Consider the following 27,458-nt stretch of genomic DNA (forward strand, 5'->3'; position numbering starts at 1 on the left):
GCTACTGTGTTCAGTTCTTTTTAGTTGTTGGAAATGATGGGTTGTTTTGCTGCTTGCTTATGAATCAATAAAAATACTGGAACCCGAGGTATAACATTTGTTTGCTGAGAATAATCTCTGAAGATGGTTTGCCTCAATCCAGATTCAATTCATTGCCACAGTTGGATAAACTATTTGGAGGGAAAATCAGAAATAATTCTTTCATCCAGAAAGTGGTTGGAGTCTGGAACACACTGCCTGAGGGGGTGGTGGAGCCCAGCAGTTTATAGATCAATAAATAAATAAATGTATATAGGCAAATAAATATATAAGATAACTTATATAGACAAACTGTCGAAAGCCAACTATTATGGGCTGTCAATGGTTGGAATAGACATGATGGGCCTAAGTCGATTTTTTCTGGACTGAACTATTATTTACCTCTGTGAATTTAATTTATTATTAACTTTCTCATCCTTAAGAAGTCCCAAGGGGCTCAACAGTACTTTTAACAACATGGAACCTTTTAGAAATGTAATTCATTGCTATAACGTGGAGAAACGTGTCACTTAATTTGTCCACAGTGAGGTATCAGGCACAATAATATGATAAATGACCGGGCAATATGGTTTGCATGGTACAAATGTAAAATAATGTGAATGCTAGAGATTAAAATATGATCATATTCTGCATTTATTTAGCATATCAAGTAATATCATAGAGAGAATAATGTAATCAAACTATCACTTTGCTAATTTTTATTAGTATATGCCATTGCCATCATAGCATTTCTGTTTTTAGTGACATTAATTGATAAATAATATTTGTCAAACCGTGAGGAAAACTCCACCAAACTCCTCAAACTTATTACAGAAGCTATTCTTACCTGGGTAAAAGGCCAAACTCGAATGCCTTGGATTTAGTGGACCCAATGGTGGTAAAGTTGTCTTGTTGTGTCATCAAGACGTTAATCAAGCACAGGTTTCTCTTGGTTACACAAAAAAGCTGGAGAAACTCAGCAGGTGCAGCAGCATCTATGGAGCGAAAGGAAATGGGCAACGTTTCGGGCCGAAACCCTTCTTCAGACTGATCGGGGGCGGGGGTGGGCGGGGACAAGAAAGGAAAAAGGAGGAGGAGCCCGAAGGCTGGGGGATGGGAGGAGACAGCAGGGGGGCTGAGGAAGGGAAGGAGACAGCAAGGACTAACAAAATTGGGAGAATTCGATGTTCATGCCCCCAGGATGCAGACTCCCCAAACGGAATATGAGGTGCTGTTCCTCCAATTTCCGGTGCTGCTCGCTGTGGCCATGGAGGAGACCCAGGACAGAGAGGTCGGAGACGGAGTGGAGGGGGAGTTAGAGTGCTGAGCCACCGGGAGGTCAACTTGGTTATTGCGGACCGAGCGGAGGTGTTCGGCGAAACGATCGCCCAACCTCCGCTTGGTCTCACCGATGTAGATCTGCTGACATCTAGAGCAGCGGACGCAATAGATGAGGTTGGAAGAGATGCATGTAAACCTCTGTCGCACCTGGAACGATTGCTTGGGTCCTTGAACGGAGTCGAGGGGGGAGGTAAAGGGACAAGTGTTGCATCTCTTGTGGTTGCAAGGGAAAGTGCCCGGGGAGGGGGTGGACCGAGAGGGAAGGGAAGAATTGACAAGGGAGTTATGGAGGGAGCGGTCTTTGCGGAAGGCAGATATGGGGGGAGATGGGAAGATGTGGCGAGTGGTGGGGTCACGTTGGAGGTGGCGAAAATGACGGAGGATTACTTTTTGTATGTGATGGTTGGTGGGGTGAAAGGTGAGGACTAGGGGGATTCGGCCCTTGTTGCGAGTGGGGGGATGGGGAGAGAGAGCAGTGTTGCGGGGTATGGAAGAGACTCTGGTGCGAGCCTCATTTATGGTGGAGGAGGGGAACCCCCGTTCCCTGAATAATGAGGACATTTCAGATGTCCTGGTGTGGAACGCCTCATCCGTGGAGCAGATGCGGCGTAGACGGAGGAATTGGGAGTAGGGGATGGAGTCCTTACAGGAAGCAGGGTGGGAAGAAGTGTAGTCCAGATAGCCATGGGAGTCAGTGGGTTTATAGTGTATGTCGGTCAGAAGTCTATCACCTGCAATGGAGATAGTGAGGTCAAGGAATGGTAGGGAAGTGTCGGAAATGGTCCAGGTGTAAAAGATCTCCCCCCATATCTGCCTTCCGCAAAGACCGCTCCCTCCATAACTCCCTTGTCAATTCTTCCCTTCCCTCTCGTACCACCCCCTCCCCGGGCACTTTCCCTTGCAACCGCAAGAGATGCAACACTTGTCCCTTTACCTCCCCCCTCGACTCCATTCAAGGACCCAAGCAATCGTTCCAGGTGCGACAGAGGTTTACCTGCATCTCTTCCAACCTCATCTATTGCGTCCGCTGCTCTAGATGTCAGCAGATCTATATCGGTGAGCAGCGGAGGTTGGGCGATCGTTTCGCCGAACACCTCCGCTCGGTCCGCAATAACCAAGCTGACCTCCCGGTGGCTCAGCACTTCAACTCCCCCTCCCACTCCATCTCCGACCTCTCTGTCCTGGGTCTCCTCCATGGCCACAGCGAGCAGCACTGGAAATTGGAGGAACAGCACCTCATATTCCGTTTGGGGAGTCTGCATCCTGGGGGCATGAACATCGAATTCTCCCAATTTTGTTAGTACTTGCTGTCTCCTCCCCTTCCTCAGTCCCCCTGCTGTCGCCTCCCATCCCCCAGCCTTCGGGCTCCTCCTCCTTTTTCCTTTCTTGTCCCCGCTAACCCCCGCCCCCGATCAGTCTGAAGAAGGGTTTCGGCCCGAAACGTTGCCTATTTCCTTCGCTCCATAGATGCTGCTGCACCCGCTAAGTTTCTCCAGCTTTTTTGTGTAACCTTCGTTTCTCCAGCATCTGCAGTTCCTTCTTAAACACAGGTTTCCCTTGTGCCATTTCATGCTGAGTGTCCCTGATTAATGTGTGCTTCTCCAAATAAGGCTTTGGACTTGCCCTTCGAAATTATTCCAACAATTCTCTCACCATCTAATTGTATTTACTGGCCTCCAATTGCCCAGCTAACCTCTTCCCCCCTGTTTAAAATCACCCTCCAACTCCTGTTATGAAAAGTCACAGTGGGGAATGTAGCCACTATATCCAACATCCAACAAAGTCCAATTGTAGGACATGTGGAAGAACTCCCATCCAGGATTCACAAGACCCTTAAAATAATTATCTTCTTCGATCAATGAATCGTCACAAAATACCTCTTTGGATCTGTCCATAAATATTGTAGCAAACTTGAACGCAACCCTTTAAGAAGTGATGACCATGAAGCAACAGCTATTGGTCACAACTAATAACACTCAGTCATCGGTCTGAAAGGTTAACTGATTTCCAATCTGTGGAGTCTACTAACACGGTCAGTGTTTTATTTTTAAGTTTAATCCTTGTTTTCAAATTCATCAATGGTTAGCCACTCTGTGACAGCTTCCTCCTGTTTAGCATCCCTCCAAGATGTCTGCTCTTATTCAATTTTGCATTAAATCTAACTCTACGACACACCGCTGCAACTGGACCCCCAGTTGCACCAGCTAATCTTTGCAATTTGTGTCAATGCCATCATAAGAACTTCTAGTTTCCTACTAAAGATGTCTACATTCAGCAGCAAGTCAAAGTTGGGAATGATCCACCTAAAGAACCAAAACCCTGAAATATGAACAAAGTTTTCAATCCAAAGACCATGTTGCTAACAAACTAGGGAGCTGACATCCCATTGAATCTTTATAGGGAACAACACCTGTCCACCCTGGGAAATGAGGAATGCCATTCATATTGGCTGAGGCTCTGTGATCAACAGTGGCAGAATTGCAATTGCCAATCACCATACCATCAGCTGCCATGGACTAAGGTGGTATTTCAATGGGTGACATGTTGTCAATGGTTAACTGGTGCAATGTGGCACTCTATGAGGAATGTGTTCTCTGTTTGTAAAGCATAGGCATTGACAATTCTCTGATCAATCAAACTGAGACATGTAGGGGACTTGAGAATGGGTCTTCTTATCAAGTCCACACACAAGATTAGAAGTTGTTCAGCCAGAGGATCTGCATACAATGGTTTCCTGTGCTTCTTGTGCGTGGTGGTGGAAAGATTGGTGAGAACAGAGCCGTGACTGAACATTCTATCCTTGACCCCTTGAGAATGGGGAAGACTGGCTCAAGGTGGAGGATACAACTTAGAAGCTGACATTGGAATTCAGATCCTATAGATAGACACAAAACCTGGAGTAACTCAGTGGGTCAGACAGCATCTCTGGAGAAAAGGAATAGGTGACGTTTTGGGTCGAGACCCTTCATTGGGTTTTAGCAGTAGAAAATGGAGAGTGACAACTAACCCAACCACTCTCAGCAGGAGGACAGTGACAGGGATTTCTCAAGGGAGCTGCTTACTTTTCTTTTGCGCAATACATCTGTATTACAATACATCATGATGGCATGGTCTTATCCAAAGTTGTACGGTTACTTCCTACTGCAGAATTGCCCTGCCAGAAATCGAGTATGTACTTTCTCCCCGTGACCACGTGGGTTTACCCCGGGTGCTCCGGTTTCCTCCCACATTCCAAAGACGTACATGTTTGTAGATTAATTGGATGCGGTAAAAATTATAAGTTGTCCCTCGTGTGTCGTGTGAGCTTGTGTAGCGGGAATCACTGGTCGGCGCGGACTCAGCGGGCTAAAGGGCCTGTTCCCACGCTGTATCTCTAAACTAAATTAAAGTCAAAGAAGTAGGTTCCTCTATAAGCCTTGCTCTCAGGTAGATGAACATTTAAACAATACCGTGCAAGATATTTGGAATATCAGGTCAATACAAAATCTCCGCAATGTCACAACTTTAAACATATCGCCTTGCAAATACCAGCTTGTAGTGGGCGCAGAGTTGTCCGTTAAAGAACGAGGCAGACACGAAGTTTGTCCGAAAATACTGTTCTTTATTGCTACGCTAATTCTCCTCACTCACCAACCACGTGCACGCATGATTAACACCTTAAATACTCCCCAGGGGCACCCGTGACCACACCGTGACCCCTACCTCTCGTCACTGGCGACACGTGTCCCCCACAAGAGCTGAAGGTTATATATAGTGCGTGGCCCACCACTATAGGCGTTATGCATGGGAAATGCATTATTGCAATATGCATAATATAATTTATTGTAAAATCATAACAATATCAGTGCCTATTACGTCACCATCATGATACAGATTCTGATTTAATTTTCTCTGAAATTCTCCAACGAACAGGAAACCTCTAATCTTTGGCCTTCAGTTTCCTTGTGGGTAGCTCAGCAGCGTAACTACTGGAGCCGCTGACTTGCAGCTTTTGTGACCCTCGTTCAATCTCTGTTGCCGTTTGTGTGGACTTTGCAGACATTTTTTGAATCCATGGGTTGATATGATCTCTTTCCACATCCCATAACCTGTTGATTAGAAAGTTAATTGGCTATTGTAAATTGCCCCAAAGTGTGTGGATGAGTGGCAGAGTCTGGGTGGAAATGATAGGAATAAAATTGGGATGAAAAAATTAGTTAGGCAGGATTAGAACAAAATGGCTGATTCATGGCCAGCGGGGACACAGTGGTCCAAAGGCCTTGTTTCCGTGTTGCATCTCTCTGTAAATGGAAAAAAAAAACAGCTGTTCTATCTTTTCTATGATTCCAATTATGTTATATTAAATCCATGTTTAATCAGAACACCCTCATCATCTACACTTCCCGCTGCCTCGGGAAAGCTGTCAATATACTCAAGGACTAGTCACATCCTAGTCATTCACTCTTCTACTCCCTCCAATCTGGCAAGAGTTACAAACACTTAAAAACACATTCCACCAGGTTCACGAACACCTTCTTCCCAGCTGCTTATTCAGACTATTGAATGGACCTTCCATTAGCTAAGGATGTCCTCCTGATCTCCCAATCTGCCTTAGTGCGGCTCTTGCAAATTTCCATCTGCATATTCTTTGTTGCTGTAATACTACATTCTGCACTCTGATTCCTTACTCCTTTTGAGCACCTTTTGTACATATATATAGTTTGATGGCATTTTTGTATGCAATAATTTGCCTGGATAGCACATAAAATAAAGTACCTCACTCCCTCACGGTACACGTGACAATAATAAATCAATACCAATGCCAATATAATCCTCCAAACTTTATGCTCCCCCAATTCTGACCATCTGAACATCAATGGCTTGGTTCTCTTAGTAAATATACATTCAGCCCCTGGAATTCCCCCTAAACCTCTGAGCAAGCGCCTGCTCCTTCTTTATCGATCTGTCCAATCTACCTTTTAATGAATTTTGTTTGAAAGCCCTTCTGTCAAGTCCTGCCCCTCATTCTGCTAATTAAACACACTATATCCACAGTGATTGATGTTGTGGTTCTTCGCAATGTGTAAGCAGTAGTTTTTGAATATTTATTATCTTCCTCCTTCGCAAAATCAACTACTTCCCTTTTCGTGGACGTAGAAGTTGCTGATAAGTGACAATTTTGCTGTGTCTAGCTCGACGTTGGTTTTAAGTGTTGGTGTTCTACCGCAAATGCTAGCATTGCCAGCGATTCCCACGTCGTTGGTTAACGTACAACATAGCTTGATTGCAGGAGATTGGTTTCTTCAAGGGAGCATTGTACCAACAAAGCTTACAAAGGAAAGAGGTAAGGAGAACTCTTACTGTACATTGTCATTGCAATAGTTCCAATAGCTGTATATTTGTGTGAAATCAAAGTTTACATTCAGACATTTCTTAGGAGCACAGATTTATCGCATCATGAATGATATTTGTTTCAGACAACAGTGATGATTCAAAGCTGAAAAATACTTTTCATAACACTTTCATAACACATAAAACATATCACTGGGTGGCACAGTGAGGCAGCGGTAGAGTTGCTCCCTTACAGTGCCAGAGACCCGGGTTCAATACTGACTATGGGTGCTGTCTCTACGGAGTTTGTACGTTCTCTCTGTGACCACGTGGTATTTCTCCAAGATCTTCCGTTTCCTCCCACACTCCAAAGATTTACAGATTTGTTGGTTAATTGGCTTGGTATAAATGTAAATTGTCCTGAATGCGTGTGTGTGTGTAGGATAGCGTTAATGACCAGGGATCGCTGGTCGATGCGGACTCGGTGGGCCAAAGGGCCTGACTCCACGCTGTATCTCTAAACTAAACTTTAGAAAAACATGAAGAACAGCGTTGTGCATATTAAAAGTAATTCAATGCTTTGTTAGATGCAAGGTATGCAATATTATCATGGGAACAAAGATAAAAGGTACAATTTCTCTCCACAGCAAGTTCTTATGATCCATAATGCTTTGACCAAAAGATTAATATTTTATTGTAACATTCAAAACATATGCAACCACTTTCAAAGGAAGAACATTGCAGAGTTATGGGAAACAAACAGAGGGATTGATTGGAAAGCTTTTTCTGAGAGTCAGTACCAACATAATAGACCCAATGCTCACATTCAAGAATAAGAAGGGGTGTCCAACTGGTTCAAAGATCTTATAGCTCTTATGCTCTAAGATCTTTGAACTGGTTCTTCCCGGAGGGGTTTGCTGCAACAGTCAGAATGGGATGGGGGAAAGTGGTGAAGAGATCAGGAGTAGAATAGGAGTAAATGTTGGGCTGGATCAATGTGGGAGTTTGCACAATATAAAGAAGCTGCTTACTGACGGTGATGTAACCTGTGTTTCTCAGCTGCTGTGTGCATGATCTGTCAAAGCTGAAATTCAAAGAATGAGCAGACTGCAATGTACTCTGGCACTTTTGGCCACCTGTCTTGCCCAGGGTAAGTATCCAGTTTCTCCTGTTGCTATACATAATCTCTAATGAGATTATTTTTCCTCTTCATCGGCAGCTATTTTATTGTCCTGCTCTTATGATAGTTGGCCCCTTCACCAACTGCCTGTCCTGCTAGGTTACTCCAGCATTTTGTGTCTATCTTCCATATACCATGCAATGCTGCTTGCTGGGATCATTGCTATTCCCCAGGGAACTATGCTGTGCAAAGCTAACAGTTATTAATGCACAAACTAGCAGTAATTTCTGGTGAATTAATGTATCATGGCTTCCAACTCACCTGGGTGTGCCCAGGCCGATTTAAGCTTCTTCACCTTTCAATTTCACAACCATAATTTCAACATCCTTTGTACGATTAAAAGCCTATGAGCTTGCACACTGAACCTGCCACAGAATGTTAAATTAACAGGACAGGTTCCTGATCACTTGGCAATAATGTAATCATCATTATTCTAGCAAAAGGGATGGTGATTACATTTTTAAAAAGTACCTGTACATGCACTGGACTCAACAAGGCATGGATAGTTGCAGACCAAAGTTGGTATATGGGGTTAGTATAGATGAGTACTCCTTAGTCAGTATGAACGTGGTGGGAAAAGAGCTTGTTCCTGTGCTGAAGATACACACAAAATGCTGGAGTAACTCAGTGGGACAGGCAGCATCTCTGGAGAGAAGGGATGGGTGACGTTTCGGGCCGAGACCCTTCTTCAGACCATTCGTTCTCACCAGAGATGCTGTCTGTCCCGCTAACTCCAGCATTCTGTGTCTATCTTTAGTTTAAACCAGCATCTGCAGTTCCTTCCTACACATTGTTCCTGTATGACTTTACAACTCCATTATTACCAACATTACAAATCAAAAATTCTGCCTAGAGGTTTGAAAAAGATTATCTATTCACATGGTGGCACGGTGGCGCAGCAGTAGAGTTGCTGCCATAGACCCGGGTTCGATCCTGACTATGGGTGCTGTCTGTACGGAGTTTGTACATTCTCCCCGTGACCTGCGTGGGTTTTCCCCAGGATTTCCGGTTTCCTACATACAGGTACAGTACGTACAGATTTGCAGGCTAATTGTTTTGGTAAAATGTAAATTGTCCCTAGTGTGTGTTGTTATAGTGTAAATGTGCGGAGATCGCTGGTTGGCATGGACTCGGTGGACCGAAGGGGGGTGCATCCACGCTATATTTCTAAAAAAAAATGCATTTTCTTTTCTTTATCATTTTGTCTCTCCTTTAATCCAAACTCTTTTACTTGGTTTGATAATAATGTGATTTCCTTTTTTGTTGATCTGTTTGTTTCTCCATTCCATCTCACACACTGAGGTACCAGGTGCCCTTATCAGACTGAATGTCCCCAACATAATGGGCAAACAGAAGGGTGCAAAAGAATCAGTGTGAAATATCGCAACCTGACATGATTTTGGTTGATATGTTTCATACTGTAAAGAGAAGCAGAAATGTGCAAAAGAGCTGAGGGAAGCAAGGAGAATGGGCAAAGCTATTGTAGTGATGTAAGGGAAAGTCAGCTTTTCCACATATAAGATTATTATGGAATAGTAACAAATTTAAAATTGGTCACAAATTTAAAAGTGCTTGATTTGCACCTAGAACAAAATTTAAAAATGTGTTGACCTTGTATCTCAAAGGAATAGGTGTGTACAAGTACAGAAGTTATGTTAGAAAGACCTCCACCGAAATGTTTCAAACTGGACACTGAACCTCAGGTAGAACACAGTGACCTTTGGTGACTTACTCAAATAATACCAGGATTTAACGTCTTCAAATTCAGGGGACCAAGTTGTATTTCCCTGAGTACAGAATGTTGAAGGAAATATAGTTAAATATTAAACAGAATGAATTGATTTGATACAAAGAAACTATTTGCCTCTGATGGGGTAAACCAAAACAAAGGGCGATCTCTTTAATGTTGCTGAGAAGCACCACCCATGAGGCAACAGGAAAAGGGACAGGGAGCTGGAGTAGCTCCGCAAGGTCAGGAGAACATGGATAGGCAACGTTTTGAATCGGTACCCTTCTTCAGGCTCGTGGATCCCGACCAGAATATTGTCCTATCCATGTTCTCCTGAGATGCTGCCTGACCACTGAGCTATTCCAGCACTCTGTGACTTCTTTTGTAAACCAACATCTGCAGTTCATCATTTCTACATTGGGAAAAGGGAAACCAGCTTGGGTTGTATGTTACATCTCTGCCAATAACTGAAAGCAAAATGCCATGCTCTGCATTTATGGAAAAAAAATGTACATAATGATTGAACAAAGTGCCGTTCCGCTATCCAAGTCTGTAATTATTATTCATCTTCTCTGAGAGAATACATGTTCAGTGCATGTCCCTATTGTCCCTATTTACTTTTATCAATAATACAGTTTAAACATTTTGTGCACCTGTTTCCCTCTGTCACGCCTCAAGGATCATGCTGATAATATCTCCCTGCCTCGTTTAATGAAAAATAACAAAATAAGTGCTCACTTTCAAAGACTACCATCAGCTGAAAAGATACAAAGTGCTGGAAGATCTTAATGGGCCAGCCCACATCTGTGGAGAGAGTGGACAGATAATATTTTGGGCCAGAACCTTTTTTCAGGCTCCTGAAAAATCCCGACCCAAAATATCACCTGTCCATTCCCTCCACTGGTATTTTTTTGCTGCGGATTCCAGCATCTGTCGTTTCCTGTATCATCAATTGAAAGATCTTTAACTGACTCAGGCAGCGAATATTAAATTAATTTGTCAGCTTACGAGAGTTCATACATAGCATTCCTACTATTATAGGTGAATGGACACATAAGATATACCTTTTTTAAGAATTTTGCGTGGCTTATGCTCCTGTTTGGTCTCCCCTTGCCCATGTCCTTGGACTCACGATCCATTCCAACTGTACTCTGGTGACCTTAAACCACAGTAAAAAAAGACAGTCTTCCAAACAGCAACTTGACTGTCATTTGTACCAGAAAATGATTTTGACTTTATTGCTTTAGACTTCACAAGAAGATGAAGCAAGGCTCTATTGCTAGATTTGTACAGTAAACCCTTGTTATTACAGACCTCTTTATAACAGAATTTGGTTATAGCGGACTGTCACTTTAAGAACACGGGCTGCTAGTTACACTACAGAGGCTATTGAAATTGACAAGACATTCAAATTGACAAGACATTTGGATTGACAACGCATCATTTAACTATTAAACAATGCAAAATGTATTTTTAGCTTGCAGTAACAAACATATATTTTTAGCTGTTAAAAGAACTTTGTATTTGAGAGCAACTTTTTGCTTCACAGTGACCTCTTGGTGGTTGGAGTGAATCCATACTTGGTTATAGTGCACATTTGACAATAACGGACACCATTCCCCTCCCATGGTCCATTATAACAAGGGTCTACAGTTTATATGTTTGAGGTTGTAAATGGATATTGCTTTAATTTGAAAATTGTATGGAGTATTTTCATGCAGTATTTAGTCTGAAAATTCCCCAAATAAGAAAGTGCTGTCTGCTACTCGCTCAAACGGAAATATCAGTCTTAGAGTGAAGAGAAAAAATAGGGATCATTGGCTTGACCATGAGCAGGTAGTGTACTTAAGAGATCTGAGAGGCATTCATACACAATGTGCAATCGCCCAGGCATTCATATACAATGTGCAACCAATAGCCTAAACATCACTGCTAATAGGGAGAGTATGGTTGGGGCAGGGAGATAATGCTAGGGCAAAAAACAACGTGCTGGAGGAATCGAGTGACCCAGGCAGCATCCATGGGGGCAAATGGACAGACAGAGTTTCGGGTTGAGACTCTTCTCCAGCCTGATGTAAAGTGGGCAGAAAGTTGGTAAAGAGCGGTGGGGGGTGGGATGGGGCAAGACCAGGCAATGATGGGTGGATTCATGTCAGGCAGGTGGGTGGAGATGCCAACCAAGGCTGGGGTATGAAGTTGGAGCCAAAAGGGTGCAGATGTGGAACCTGTTAAGGGAGCAAGATAGGAGTGAATGGGAAATTAGCAGAAGAGATAGTGAGTGAGAGGAATGGGGAGGTGGGGGAAAGGAAAATAGGGGCCTCAGGGCCATGAGAGGTGGGTGATGAGTGGATTCAGGAGGTGAAAGGAACTGTGTGATGAGAGCAGGGGAGGTGGAAAGAAAGGTGTGCGCATGGGGTGATGGTGGAGGGGGGAAAAGTAATAGATGAGAAGGGGTGAGGTGGATACCTGAAATCGGAACATTTTGTGTTCATGACGTTGGGTTCTACGGTAACCAAGAAGATCATGAGGAACCGTTCTTCCATTTTACCTATGGCTGCAGGAAGCAAAGGGCAAAATGTCCAGTGTGGAAATGTGAAGTGGATTTAAAATGTCTGATAACCAGGATCTCCAACGGGCCTTGGTGGACAGAGCACAAGTGTTCGGTGAAACAGTTGCCCAGTCCACCCTTCCTTCCTCTCAGAAGCCAGAATGAGAACACTGAATGAAATGTCTGAGTCTGGAGCATAAACTTCCCTGAATATAGAGCCGATGAGTCCGGATCTAGCTGAGTGGTAATCTTACATTGCACAATACATTACATTATATTACATTATGTTGCATTACATTACACTCTGGTTTTTACAATCGTTTAATTTTACATCAAGAAAAATAAACTGCTGGTGAACCTTAACGAGCAGTATCTATGGAGGGAAAATTGGTGAAAGATGTTTGGATTCAAGGCCCTGCATCAGGACTGTGTGAAGAGGAAGGAGAGCCTGTATAAAGAGATGTCAGGGACTGATGAGACAATGGGTGGCAGGTACATTAACATTTATCCTGACCTATTTCTAATTTTGACTGTAAATATTTAAATGTAATATTAAATACTCCCACAAAAGCGCAATAAAGTGGTGGTTGACCCTTAGTTTTCTGAGCCATTGCCGCAGTTGTTATATATTTTTGCACCCACCCTTGCAAGGACATGTGTGCGCTAGAATGGTAAATACAATTTATTTCCCAATCACCTGAGCTAAGCATGAAATCTACAGACATGTATCAGAACTCCAGCTCTCAGGATGAACTTCCCTTTGACCCCCTTCTCTTTGACCCCAAAGTACTATTGCATTATTGTTAAAACGACAAAGTACTTGCTCTAATGCCAGGATAAGCACTCAACCATGAAAACCAAGCTGAATGCCAAAGTAGCATCTAAACTACCTATACACACTTATGCTATAGGACAATAACTAACTTCATATTCAGTAATAAGCTATCGACCTGTTAACAAACACACAAGCTAAATGTTTAACGAAGAAACCCAATCCCAATGCCACATGAAAATCTAAAATGCCTTTACACAATTAAACTAACAAAAACGAGGGGTGTAGATACCATTATATCATTAGGGCTATCAAGTGCGCATTACTTCAGTGGTGTTTCATTGAGTTAGGCTCACATCACCTCAGGAAGGCCCAGCGGTAGATTCAGGCACCCCAGAACCATCCCATTCAATAGCTGTTATTTTCCCAGTATGCACTTCTATCCAGCTAACTTTGTAAATATTTACTAAGTAAAATAAACTACCGATGATTGATTGAACACTCTAACAAATGCTAATCACCTGCATTCTGTCTTACACTAATCCTAAGCCTCCATCAAGCAATCACCACTAATTCCACCCTCACATGTAAAACAGCAAGGAATACACTTATCACGCATTACATATTTCCTTTCTGCTCCCAACTGACACTGTTTCTTCTCCACAAAATCTACCTACTGCCTTGCTCAGCTACCGCTGCCATTTCCGTTATGGCCTGATGCAAACTCTGCACTAATTCCTAACTCGCCAAATGGCGAGGTGGTTGATCGTGTTATGAAACCTCTCCAACCCACCTCTGCCAGGCATTTGCTCTCCATCCTTGCTGCTCAACTACTGCTGCCAAATCTACATATCTAAGCATTTTCCTTTCATAAACCTTATCCACTGTGTTCTCCCAAGGCATTGTCAGTTCTATAAAATACATTATCCGCTGACTAACTGACCATAACACGATATTTGGCCTCAAACTAGTACTACAGTAATTCATGTAGATTACGCTAAAAAATGTGCAGCTTGATGTGCAGAGAATTACATCAAGAAGAGGAACTTAGTTCCATTGTAAGTGGGGATGGTTGCACAATGTTCTATTCCATTCACAATACATCAGTGAATAAATCACATACCAGCATGCAGCAAGTTGTAGACAACTTTCAGGCATGGAGTGAAGTAGCAAATTTGTCTGCAACCGTCCTGGTGCCATCGTAACAACCTGGAGTTAAATGCTATTAAGACAGTGGAAGTGATTGCAGACTTTAGGAGAGCTCCCCCTCCCCTCCCCTCCCCCCATTAACCATCAACAACACCACAGTCACATCTGTGGAGTCATTTTAGTTCCTTGGAACAATCATCTCCAGGGACATTTAAATGAGAGGCCACAATCGACTCCGCAGTCAGAAAGGCCCAACAGAGGATGTACTTCCTGCAGAAGCTGAGAAAACACAATCTGCCACAGGCAATGATGGTCCAGTTTTATACTGCCATCATAGAGTCTGTCCTCACCTTCTCCATCGTGGTCTGGTTTGGCTCAGCCACCAAGCATGACATCCAGAGGCTGCAGCGAATCGTTCGATCAGCGGAGAAGGTTGTTGGCTGCAACCTTCCCCCCCATCGACGAACAGTACACTGCAAGGGCCAGGAAGGGAATGGATTAGATCATCTCTGACACCTCTCATCCTGGCCACAAACTCTTTGGAGCATTTCCCTCTGGAAGGCGACTCTAGACTGTCAAAGCCGCCACAGCCAAACATAAAAACAACTTTGTTTCAATGAGTAGTAGCTCTACTCAACAGCCAAAAGTCTGTAGCCTCCTTTTGCTCAGGTATTTTATTTAATTCTTGACATGTTTAAATTATAATGTTTTATTTTTGAATTGTCTACTGTATATCGTGTTGTTACTTGCGAGCAAAGCACCAAGGCAAATTCCTTGTATGTATACATACTTGGCTAATAACATGTATTCAATTTAATTCAATTCAATTAAACCTCTGTCCTCTGTTTCTTAATTCCCCCACTCTGGGCAAGAGACTCAGATCTATTCCTCTCATGATTTTGTACACTTGATTATGAGACCCAGGATATAACATGGGATTCATCTGTTGTCTTCTCTGCTGTGAGGGAGCAGACTTGGTTGCGACTGCAGGAGGTAGTTGGCTGAGGGTGACTATTACACGGAGGGGGTCAAATGCATTCCAAAACCATTACTGGTGAATTGTTGCATTCTCGTGAGTTGACCTGGAGAAGACCCTGAGACAGATGATGACTGCGTAAATCCAACCCAGCATCTGAGTTTTTCTCCATCCGTTGGTCTTGGTGAGTGTTGATTGTCACGGTGTCAGCATTTGCTGACTCCAACAACTCTCCACAGCTGCAAGTAGCCCTTTCCAAAAACTGCTTATGCTGAGGGAACTCGGCCAGTTGTTGATGTCCACTCAGCTGCAAATTAGGGAATAAGCCAGCACTCAGCAAGGGAAATAACTGTGCCAAGTGATGAATCTGTGGAAAGGGAGCTCAGTTTGCAGATGCAGATCTTTGCAGCTGGCACTGTGCTTAACAATGGAACATCGCAGCTTCCCTTTATCATGAAACAGAAACTCTTCCATCGCCACTTCAGTTTCATTGGAAAACGTGCAACAATGAGCACTGTGCGCAGCACGGTGGCGCAGCAGTAGAGCTGCTGCATTACAGCAACAGAGACTTAAGATCAATCCTGACTATAGGTGCTTGCCTGCACGGAGTTTGTTCGTTCTCCCCATGACTATGACCCAAAGGGTTTTCTCCAAGATCTTTGTTTTCCTCCCAACCACCAAAGAGATACAGGATTGTGCATTAATTGGCTTGGTTACAAATGTAAAATTGTCTCTCTAGTGTGTAGGATAGTGCTAGTGTACGGGGATTGCTGGTCAGTGTAGCCTCAGTGGGCCGAAAGACCTGTTTCCTCGCTGCATCTCTAAACTAAAATAAAACGAAACAATGGCTTTCAATAGCATTTATGAAATGTCTTGATAAGCATGTGAATAACCTGGGTATAGAAGTTACAGGCCAAGTGCTGGAAGTTTGTAAGTTCAACAGTTCTAGGAGCAGAATTAAGCCATTCAGCCCATCAAGTCTACTCCACTATTTAATCATGGCTGATCCATCTTTCCCTCTCAACCCCATTCTCCTGCCTTCTCCCCATAACCTATGACACCCACATTAATCAAGAAACTGTTAATCTCCAACATAAAATAATCCATCGATTTGACCTCCACAGCCATCCGTGGCAATGAATTCCACAAATTCACCACCCTCTGACTAAAGAACTTCCTCCTCATTTATTTTCTAAAGGTACGTCCTTTTGTTAAGGGAAATTGGAATTAATATGGATGGTGCCTGCTGGTCAGCATGGACACAGTGTGCTGAATGGGTTGTTTACATGCTGTATGATGATATAACTATGATTAGTACAACTACATCAGGAGTTGGCAATAGAGCCATGACCTTGATCCTGAATGAGGGAAAGCACAGTTAAATGTCCCCAGTGCTGCACTCGTAGAGCAACATAGGTAACTCCAGCCCTTTATGCTGGGTCTACAGCCATAAACCAAGCAGATAGACTTTACTCATGAAATCAAGTAGATAGCTCCCTTCAGTATATGTAGTTCTTGAAGTTGATGACACAGGTCGACAGGATAGTGAAGGATGAAAATGGCACATTTGCGTTCATCAGTCAGGGCAACTGAGTACAAGACATGGGATGTCATGTTACAACTGTGTAGATGTTGGTGAGACCACACTTACATTATTGTGCGCAATTCTGATCATTGAGCAACAGGAAGGATGCCATAAAGCTTGAAAAGGTGCAGTGGGACTGAAGGGCTTGTGTTGTATGGGGAAGCTGAAAAGGCTGAGACTTTCCCCCCTGATGATTAGGAGACCGATAGGTGACATTATAGGGGTATATAAATCACAAGGGGCATAGATAAGGTGAATGATCCTAGTCTTTTTCTTAAGATTAGGAGGGCATGGATTTAAGGTGAGAGGGGAAAAATTTAAAAGGGTGACAATGTTTTTAACACAGGGAGTTGTGGGTATGTAGAACAAGCTGCCAGTCGAAGTGTTAAGTGCAGGAACAAGTGCAATGTTTAAAAGGGATTTAGACAAGTATATGGATATGAACGTTTTCAGAGGGATATGGCCCAGGCAAAGGCAAATGGGACTCAGATAGGCTACTTGGTTAGTATGGACGTGGGCTGATGGGCCTGTTTCCGCGCTATATAAATCCATGGCTCCTTTCTTCCACTTTCAAAGACTGGGGCCAAATCAAGTCTTGGTGGAACCAGTTTCATTTATGAGTTGATTTGCAAATCTTCTTGAGAACCAGGCCACAGATGTTTGACAAAAACCACAGATAGTTCACTTTCGACTTTACCTGTTTGTTTGTTGTTGCATGAACAGCTCTTTCAGCATTGACTCGAAGCACTCACTTTTAAGAAGTTAATTTCAGAGCCCCATTGTTCCTCACAGAAGCTGATATATATTTCCAATCATTATTTAGTCAGTATTGGTCTACTAGTATGAATTAAGCACTTACTGGAAGTTGGCTACATTTATAGGTTACAAAGTTGAAACTGGCAATAACCTATTGACAGTACAGTGGAGCTGAGGTAGAGATGCTGCCTCACGGCGCTAGAGACTCGGGTTTGATCCTTACTATGGGTGCTGTCTGTAAGGAGTTTGTACGTTCTCCCTGTGTCTATGTAGGTTTTCCCTGGGTGCTCTGGTTTCCTCCCACACTCCAAAGATATACAGATTTGTAGGTTAATTGGCTTTGGTAAATTGTCCCTAGTATGTAGAATAGAACTAGTGCTTGGGTGATTATTGGTTGACGCTGGCTCTTTAGAATTTAAACTTTAGAGGTACAGCGCAGAAACAGGCCCTTCAGCCCAGCGAGTCCACGCCGTCCAGTGATCAGCCGCGTACACCAGCACTATCGTACCCAATTGGGTCAATTTACAATTTGTACCAAAGCCAATTAACCTACAAACCCATACATCTTTGGAGTGTGGAAGGAATCCCGGAGAAAACCCACGACTCAATGGGCCAAAGGGCTTGATTCCATGCTGCATCTCTGAACTAAACTAAACCAAACTGTAAATGTTCAGCCGCCCAATCCCAATACAAGTGAATGGTAAGAGCTCTGCAGGCAGATGATGGCAGATCTCTGTCTCAAACTGGGAAAATCCCAGTAACTGGATGGGTTGATCCACAGGGAGCTGGTCCGGAGAGAAGATATGAGACAAGACAAGAGACGTTTATTGTCACATGCACCAAAAGGTACAGTGAAATTTGGGACCACCATACAGCCAAATGAATAAAAAAAGAACACAACACACGATAGACTTTAACAGAAACATCCCCAAAGAATCAAAGTTTCCCACTGAGAGTGAAGGCACCAATGTTCAGTCATCCTCCCCCTTGTTGTTCACCCGTGGTTGGGGCCTCCTGAGCCCCCCGCAGTCGCCGCTACAGACGGCCCGATGCTCTGGCCCGCTCTCCGGGATGATGGAACTCCGACGGCGGCACGGAAGAACATTGGACCTTGGACCTCCGAATCGGCCAACTCCTACAAGAGACCACGAAGACTCCTGATCTCCTGCTCACAACCTGTGATCCCCCACTTCATGGCCCACATCCCCACATCCTTTGGATTCAGCTGACATGAATGGCGTTACAGGTCCAGACAAACCAGGGAGAAAGCAGCCTTTTTATTAGTTTAGAGATACAGGGCTACTGTGCCGGCCTGAGCATCTTTCTAATTGTGCAAACACAAATTCAGTACTCACCCTGACAACTCAAACATACTCTGACGGTTATGTTCTAGTCTCCCGACTGAAGTCCAACAATCTCTCCGTGATTCCCCAGACAACTTGATACTGGTGGATGTTCACAGTCATAGAGTGATACAGTGTGGAAACAGGCCCTTCGGCCTGCCTACAGTCAACTTTCCCACACCGGCCAACATGTCCCAGCTACACTAGTCCCACGTGCCTGCGTTTTGTCCATATCCCTCCAAACCTGTCCTATACATCTTCCTGTCTAACTGCTTCTTAAATATTGGGATAGTCCCAACCTCTGCTACCTCCTCTGGCAGCTCGTTCTATATACCCACCACCCTTTGTGCGAAAAAATTACCTCTCAGATTCCTGTTAAATCTTTTCCCTTCATCTTAACACTATGTTCTCTGGCCCTCGATTCACCAACCATGGGCAAGAGACTTTGTGCATCAACCCGATCTATTCCTCTCATGATTTTATAGACCTCTGTAAGATCATCCCTCATCCTTCTGTGCTCCAAGGAATAGACATCCAGCCTACTCAACCTCTCCCTATAGCTCAAACCCTCTAGTCCTGGCAACATCCTCGTAGGTTTTCTCTGTACCCTGTCCAGCTTGACAACAACTTTCCTATAACATGGTGCCCAGAACTGAACACAATACAGTAAATGCGGCCTCACAAATGTCTTATATAACTGCAACATGACCTCTCAACTTCTATACTCTTGTGAAAGAAGCAGCAATGGGACATCCCCAGAATTGAAATCTGTTTTGTGAATGCAGCCCATTCTCAGAATCAATTTAGCATCTCAGAATCATTTTCACAAGAGCCAACATAAGCTTTGCAAGGGTTAAAATCGTCCATATTCACTCAGCGTGTTGGATGACTTCAAAAGTGTGTCAACAGAATTCTTAATATATTTTGCTCTCTCATCATTCCCCATTAGACAGCGAAGACCCTTACAATCAGAGACAAGTGAATTTATAATGGCAAACAAGGAAATGGCAGAACAGTTAAACAAGTACTTTGGTTCTGTCTTCACTAAGGAAGACACAAACAATCTCCCAGAAATACTAGGGAACCAAGGATCTAGCGGGAGGGAGGAACTGAAGGGAATCCACATTAGTCAGGAAATGGTGTTAGGTAAACAGTTGGGACTGAAGAGATAAATCCCCAGGGCCTGATGGTCTGCATCCCAAAGTACTCAAGGAGGTGACCCTGGAAATAGTGCATTCGTGATCATTTTCCAATGTTCTCTCGATTCTGGATCAGTTCCTGTGGACTGAAGGATAGCCAATGTAACTCCACTTTTTCAGAAAGGATGGGGAGACAAATTGGGGAATTATAGACCAGTTAGCCTTACATCGGTAGTGGGGAAGATGCTTGAGTTAATTATTAAAGATGCTATAGCAGTGCATTTGGAAAGCAGTGACCGGGTCAGTCAAAGTCAGGAATGGATTTATAAAGGGGAAATCATGCTTGACTAATCTTCTGAAATTATTTGATGATGTAACGAGTAGAATGGATAAAGGAGCGCCAGTAGATGTGGTATATCTGAACTTACAAAAAGCCTTTGACAAGGTCTTCCACAAGGGATTAGTGTGCAAAATCAGAGCACATGGTATTGGGGGTAGGGTATTTACGGATAGAAAACTGTTTGGCAGACAGGAAACAAAGCGTAGGAATTAACAGGTCCTTTTCAGAATGGCAGGCAGTGACTAATGGGGTGTTGCAAGGCTTGGTGCTGAGACCCCAGTTATTTACAATATATACTAACGATTTAGACAAGGGAATTAAAGTGGCATTTCCAAGTGTATGCATGACGCAAAGCTGGGTGGCAGTGTGAGCTGCGAGGAGGATACTATTAGGCTGCAGGGTTGAATAGGTTGAGTTGGATAGGTGGGGTAAGTGGGCAGATGCATGGCAGATGCAATATAACGTGGATAAATGGGAGGCTATCCACTTTGGTGGCAAGAACAGGTAGGCAGGTTATTATCTGAATGATGTAAGGTTAGGAAAAGGGGAGCGGCTACAAGACCTGGGTGTTCTTGTACATCAGTCACTGAAAGTAAGCATGCAGATACAGCAGGCAATGAAGAAACCTAATGGCATGTTGCCCTTCATTGCGGGAGGATTTGAGTTTAGGAGCAAGGAAGTCCAACTGCAGTTGTAAAGGGGCCTGGTGAGACTGCACCTGGAGTATAGTATGCAGTTTTAGTCTCCTAATTTGAGGAAGGATATTATTGCAATTGAGGGAGTGCAGCGTAGGTTGACCAGGTTAATTCCCAGCATGGCGGGACTGACATATGATGAAAGAATGGATCAACTGGGCTTGTATGCACTGGAATTTAGGATGAGAGGGGATCATAGAGAAACATATATAAGATTTGTAAAGGATTGGACAGGCACGATGCAGGAAAAATGTTCCCGATGTTGGGGGAGTCCAGAACCAGGGGACACAGTTTAAAAATAAAGGATAGGCCATTTAGGACTGAGATGAGGAAAAACGTTTTCACCCAGAGAGTTGTGAATCTGTGGAATTCTCTGCCACAGATGGCAGCAGAAGCCAATTCACTGGATGTTTTCAAGAGAGTTAGATTGAGCTCTTAGGACTAAAGGAAACAGGGGATATGGGGAAAAAGCTGGGACTGAATTTGTGTTTGCACAATTAGAAAGATGCTCAGGCCGGCACAGTAGCCCTGTATCTCTAAACTAATAAAAGGCTGCTTTCTCCCTGGTTTGTCTGGATGTGTAACGCCATTCATGTCAGCTGAATCCAAAGGATGTGGGGATGTGGGCCATGAAAACGGGATACTGATTTTAGATGATCAGCCATGATCATATTGAATAGAGGTGCTGGCTCGAAGGGCTGAATGGCCTGCTCCTGCACTAATCTTCTATGTTTATATTATCATGCTTCTGCCCCTTTCAGTATTCCGTAACACCTGCTCTGACGACCAATCTCCATATTAACTTTTGTCTTACCCCACACTCCATCCCCCTGCTCCGCTTTGAAAACTGACATCTCATCAGTCCTTAATAGAACATACAACATTCAACAGAACAGCCCAGGAACATGCCCTTCAGCCCACCATGTCTGCACCAATTTCAGTTATTCCCATGGTAGACACAAAATAAAAGAGTAACATCGTGGGCCAGGCTGCATCTCTGAAGAAAAGGAGTATGTGACGTTTCGGGTCGAGACACTTCATCAGAATGAGAGTCATGGGAGAGGGAAACTGGAGATATGAAAACGGACAGAGCAAATCAGAGCCAGCACCAATGACCAAGGAAAGGTGGAGCCCACAATGCTCCATTGTTGGCTGTGGAAGAGGTGATAAGAAATGGATATGAACAATGAATCTAGCAGGATGACTTGGGTGGGGGAGGGACGGAGAGAGGGAATGCAAGGGTTACTTGAAATTAGATAAATCAATATTCATACAGCTAGGTTGTAAGCTGCCCAAGCGAAATATAAGGTGCTGTTCTTCCAATTTGCATGCGACCTCACTCGGGCAATGGTGGAGCCCAGGACAGAAAGGTCAGTGGTGCAGCAGTAGAGTTGCTGCCTTTCAGCGATTGCAGCGCCAGAGACGCGGGTTCAATCCTGACTGCGGGTGCTGTCTGAATGGAATTTGTACGTTCTCCCTGTGACCGCGTGGGTTTTCTCTGAGATCTTCGGTTTCCTCCCACACTCCAAAGACATACAGGTTCGTAGGTTAATTGGCTTGGTTTAAGTGTAAATTGTCCCCAGTGTGTGTAGATAGTACGAATGTGCAAGGATCACTGGTCGGTGTGGACTCGGTGGACCGAAGGGCCTGTTTCCACAATGTATCTCTAAACTAAACTAAACTAAACTTCCAAAATGTAGTCTCTCAGCACTTTTTGCTGATATGGTTCAGCCACACTTTATTTGTGAAGTGTGGCTTGACCATATAGGTTAAGCATGGTGCAAGTGAAAAGCCTTAATATCACTTATCCTCTGAAGAGACCAAAGCCCCACGCAGTAGTCTAACAGCTGTCTGACTAACCAAGTATAAAACCATAGACACCAGGGACTGCAGATGTCGGTTTACAAAAAAAGACACCGTACTAGAGTAACTCAGTGGGTTAGGCGACATCTCTGGAGGACATAAATAAGTTGTAAGAAGGAACTGCAGATGCTGGTTGAAACCGAAGATAGACACAAAATGCTGGAGTACCTCAGCAGGACAGGCAGAATCTCTGGATAGAAGGAATGGATGACGTTTCGGGGTGAGACCCTTCTTCAGACATGAATAAGTGACGTTTTGGGTCAGGACACTTCTTCAGACTGAGTGTAGGCGGGGGGAGAAAACAGGAAGAGAGGTGGGGGCAGGACTATGACAAGCAAGTGATATATAGATACAGATGAGGCGGTTGATTAGCAGATGGCTGAAACATTCATTTCCTCCAGAGATGCTGCCTGACCCGCTGAAATACTCCAGCGTTTTGTGTCTTTAAGCGCACAACCATACTGTGTTAAAAATCATGCCGCAGAAGAACTCAGATATTTGTTCAGTCAAGTTGGAGCCACTTGTTCAAAACAATTTTTCTTTGCGTCCACACACTACCCACAAAGTGTGTCGGGCATCAGTGGTAAATGTCACCAAGAGAGGAAATGTTGTGACGTCAACTGTCTCCAGTTGTTACTGTGGTGGAGACTGCACTTCTGTCTGCAAATACCCTCATTATATCCATCCTGTTAAAATCAGGTGACAAAGTTCACATTTCCACACCCACACATCTCAAAAGTACTATTTGTTGTTCATGGCTTGATGATGGATTTACTTGTCCTGGTATATTTGTGGTAAAAACTGCAGTTGCAGTGATGTAAAGTCACTTTGGTCACCTTCATGACCTGATGGCAGCTAATAATGGTCTGTGTTCCATCTCTATAAATCCTAATTTTCCATCCAATATGGCAGCTTCTCTTGTTCTAGCTTCTCTGAGGCTTTTCCTGTCTATCATACAAGTCCTGTGAGTTCTGTACTGTCTGATCTCTCTCTTTCCCTTGAAGGTGTTAATAGTATGTGTTGAAGATGGACACAAAATGCTGGAGTAACTCAGCAGAACAGGCAGCATCTCTTGAGGAGATTTTGCGGTGGAACAGACGATATGTGCAGGAAGGATCTGCAGGTGATGGCTTGCAGCCAAGATAGACACAAAATGCTGGAGTAACTCAGTTCGTCAGGCAGCATCTCTGGAGAGAAGGAATAGGTGACGTTTCGTGTCAAGATCCTTCTTTGGACTGAGAGTCAGGGGAGAGGGAGATACAGAGATATGGAATACAGAGATATAAGGTGTGAAAATGACTGATGAAAGCAGACGCAGATCACGGAAATGTAGAATGGTTCATTGTTAGCTGTGGGTTGCTTGCTTAGTTCACCATTCCATGTCAAGGTTATTAATTTGGGTGGCCACTACTTTTTCCAGGAGTTATTTCTACGTTTCCCTAAATAAGTGGCTGTAGTGTAAACCATAAGGGCTACAGACTGTCAGCTACCATCTCCTTGCCTGGCTTTGACCCAAAACCAGATCTCCTTTACCTGCTAATATTCCAGCCTAAAAGCCCTGTCCCACGGTACAAGTTCATTCAAAGAGTTCTCCCGAGTTTGCCCTGATTCGAACTCAGAGATTTACGGTAATGGCCACTCGTCGGTACTCAGGGCACTCGTGGACATTTTTCAACGTGTTCAATAACCATCACGAATCTTCCCGCGCTTACCTGCCATTAGCGAGCCTTCCCGAGTACCTGTGGTTAGTGGTACGAGCCGCTAAGAGACGTCCCCGAGCTACGACATACCCGCTACATTCATCCTCCATGCTTACCACGAGTTTGATTTTTTTTAAACTCGGGAGAGCTCTTGGAATGAATTCGTACCGTGGGACAGGGCTATAACTATTCTTTCCTCCTAACTATGGCAGTACAGTGAGTCAAGGAAGCAGGTATGCTTGTTGTGGAACTCATTATCATCATTTCTCAAAGGCTTCAATGTGCTGCTACATGGGTTTTTGCAATGAACACTCTCCAGTACTCTCATTGATTGTGTGTGGTTACCCAGATATATGTATTATTATATCCCATAAGAAGAAAGTAGTGTGTGGTTAAATTGTGTAGGAGCTTACATCATCTGTCTTGCTCATACAATCTTGATCCCTGCACTTCACAAAGAAGCACTACCATTTACACTGAAGACAGGTCGATATCTGAAATGTTACTTATCCATGTTCTCCAGGGATGCTGCCTGGCCCATTGAGTTACTCAGGCACTTTGTGTCTTTCCTTGGTAAATCAGCATCTGCAGTTCCTTGTTTCCGCCATTAATACTTCATTGTGAACTCTTAATGCCTCATCTCTCAGCGTCTTTTATTGAGTTAAGTCAAGTTGTGTTTATTGTCATATGCACAAGTGTGGTGGGGTAAAACAACATTGCAGGCACTGAGACTCGGATAACACGCAAAAATATAAATCATACATCATAGAGTCATGGAGTCATAAAATGATACAGTGTGGAAACAGACCCTTCAGCCCAACTTGCACACACCGAACCAACATGTCCCAGCTTCACTAGTCCCACCTGCCTGCACAATTACACCATTACACATAAATACTTAAGGCAGCCAAAATAGAAAAAAAATGTACAAAAAAATCAAGACATTAGTGCAAAACATAATTAGAGAAAAAACAAGTCCATGAAAGTGTGAGAAATGTGCAAAAAACAATGCAAAGTTACACAATTAGAAAAACGAGTCCATAGTAGTTCAAGAGGAGGTCTGTTCCTGGAGTATGACTAGGGTTTTGCAGGTCAGTTCAAGATCCTGTTAATTACAAGAAAGTAGCTTTTCCTGAACCTGTTGGTGTGGGACTTTAGGCTTCTGTACCTCGTGTCCGATTGTAGCAGTGAGAAGATGGTGGGGGACCCTTGATGATGGATGCTGGCTTTGACCACTCTCTGTAGCTTTTTGCTGGCACGCCTTCTTTCTGATTACATTTATGTTCTGGGTTATGTTCAGAATAAATTGTCTGAGATGTTAACGCTCAGGAATTAGAAGCTGAAAACTGTCACCACAAGGAAACCACCATTGAGTAATGATGTACGCTCTCCCAACCTCCACTTTCTGAAGTCACCAGTTAGTTCCTTGATTCTGTTGATGTTGAGCGAGAGGTTATGGTTGCATCACACACTGTTCTTATTGCAAATGCTCTATTGTGTGCTGAAGGAAAATTTGACCTACAGTTCTTTACGGTTATTTGAAATGGTCACCCCATCTGTTATGCTCTCCCAATGATCAATTTTTGAATCAGGTCAATATTCATCTTTGCTTTACCTATAGTATAGAAGGTCCGTGTCTGTCAGGGTTAGACACCTGTTCTTATCTTCCAAAGTTTCAGTACATTTCCCTAACTCGGGTAATGGTTTTATTCTGCACAGAAATATCTAGCTGTCTTTCAGACAAATCTTGGCCTGATGATGAACCCTGATTTATACAACAGGAGCAATGACATGCGGGTATTGGAGAGATAGGGAGAGCAGCCAATGTTGGTGGAACGGGTGATGGTGGTTGGTCCATGGGTGGTTCCGCTTGTCGGTGTCACCTTCATTCCACCACAGGATGCAAGCCTGTATGGGTGTCTTTTGTTGCCTTGATGTTAAGAGGACTTTGCTTGATTAAATTACACAGGAAATTGTGCTCCATGGTGTATCCTTTCCCAGACTGTATTAGACACACTAATAAAGTTTTGAAAACTTCCACCATTGCACAGCGCTACATTGAAGCTAATCTATTTCAAATTCTTCTGCTGGCACGTCGTCTTTACATTTTGGCCAATAGAAAGTATACCCTTAGTGCATAGTTTGTCACAGGTGGATGCCAAGTTTTTCAATTAGAACAACCACCAACAAGTAGATTGGGGGTTTCTATCGTATGCTAGTGATTATCACATGGTGTTTGCGCATGGTATTCCAGATTTCAGGTTTCAGATGTCCCCATTCAAAGAATATCATCTTTTCCATTAAAATCTCCTTCCATCTTCTTCCTTCAGATCATTTTGAAAGTTTAATTTGTATGCTCCCAACCTCAGAGTGGTTCTGGTGCTGTAGCTAACATACCACTTCATTACCAAGGAGTTTCAGGCTGACCTGAGTGTTCCCTAAAATTACTTTGTTCGTCTGATTAAGCTATTTAGGGGAGTCCACTTAAGAAGACTTCTTTATCTAGAGGTCTGTCAGTAAATATAGTTGTCTTATATGGGAACGATGGTTCATTTAGTAAAGTCATCCGCTGACAGCAGGTGAGTGCTTGCAACGGGAATGGGTTGGATAAACGCTATCTCCATGCAGAACACTCTCCTACCTTGTCCCATTTCCTACAAATTAAAGAAGAAACAAGGAACTGCAGATGCTGGTTTACAAAAGAAGACATTGAGTGCTGGAATAGCTCAGGGGGTCAGCCAGCATCTCAAGAGAACATGGATAAGCAACGTTTCGGATCAGGGCCCTTCTTCAGACTGACGGGTTGAGTTTCTCCAGTACTCTGTGCCTTCTGCTACAAATTAAAGATGTTGCCATAGGACCCATCAAAGCTTGCCTTTGTATTCTTTATTCCAAGGATACTTGGGCACCACCACAAAATTCTTTCTCCATTACATTGCTGACTACATTGGTAATGCCTCCTGCACTTGTGCGGAACTCCTCAGTTCCATCAACTTTGCCACTAACTTTCACCT

The 27,458-nt window shown here is 43.6% G+C and overlaps 1 protein-coding gene across 1 annotated transcript in view; it reads left to right on the forward strand.

Annotated features, from left to right (window-relative positions):
* The first annotated feature begins 5,196 nt into the window (after nt 1–5,196).
* LOC129701445 (B-cell receptor CD22-like) overlaps nt 5,197–27,458 on the forward strand; it is a 66,960-nt gene continuing 44,698 nt past the window's right edge. The window contains exons 1-2 of the mRNA XM_055642628.1: nt 5,197–6,682; nt 7,729–7,819. Coding sequence (XP_055498603.1) covers nt 7,768–7,819 — 52 coding nt within the window. The 5' untranslated portion in view covers nt 5,197–6,682; nt 7,729–7,767. The remainder of the gene's footprint in view (nt 6,683–7,728; nt 7,820–27,458) is intronic.

This window comes from Leucoraja erinacea, chromosome 11 (genome assembly GCF_028641065.1).
Source record: "Leucoraja erinacea ecotype New England chromosome 11, Leri_hhj_1, whole genome shotgun sequence".
NCBI lineage: Eukaryota > Metazoa > Chordata > Chondrichthyes > Rajiformes > Rajidae > Leucoraja > Leucoraja erinaceus.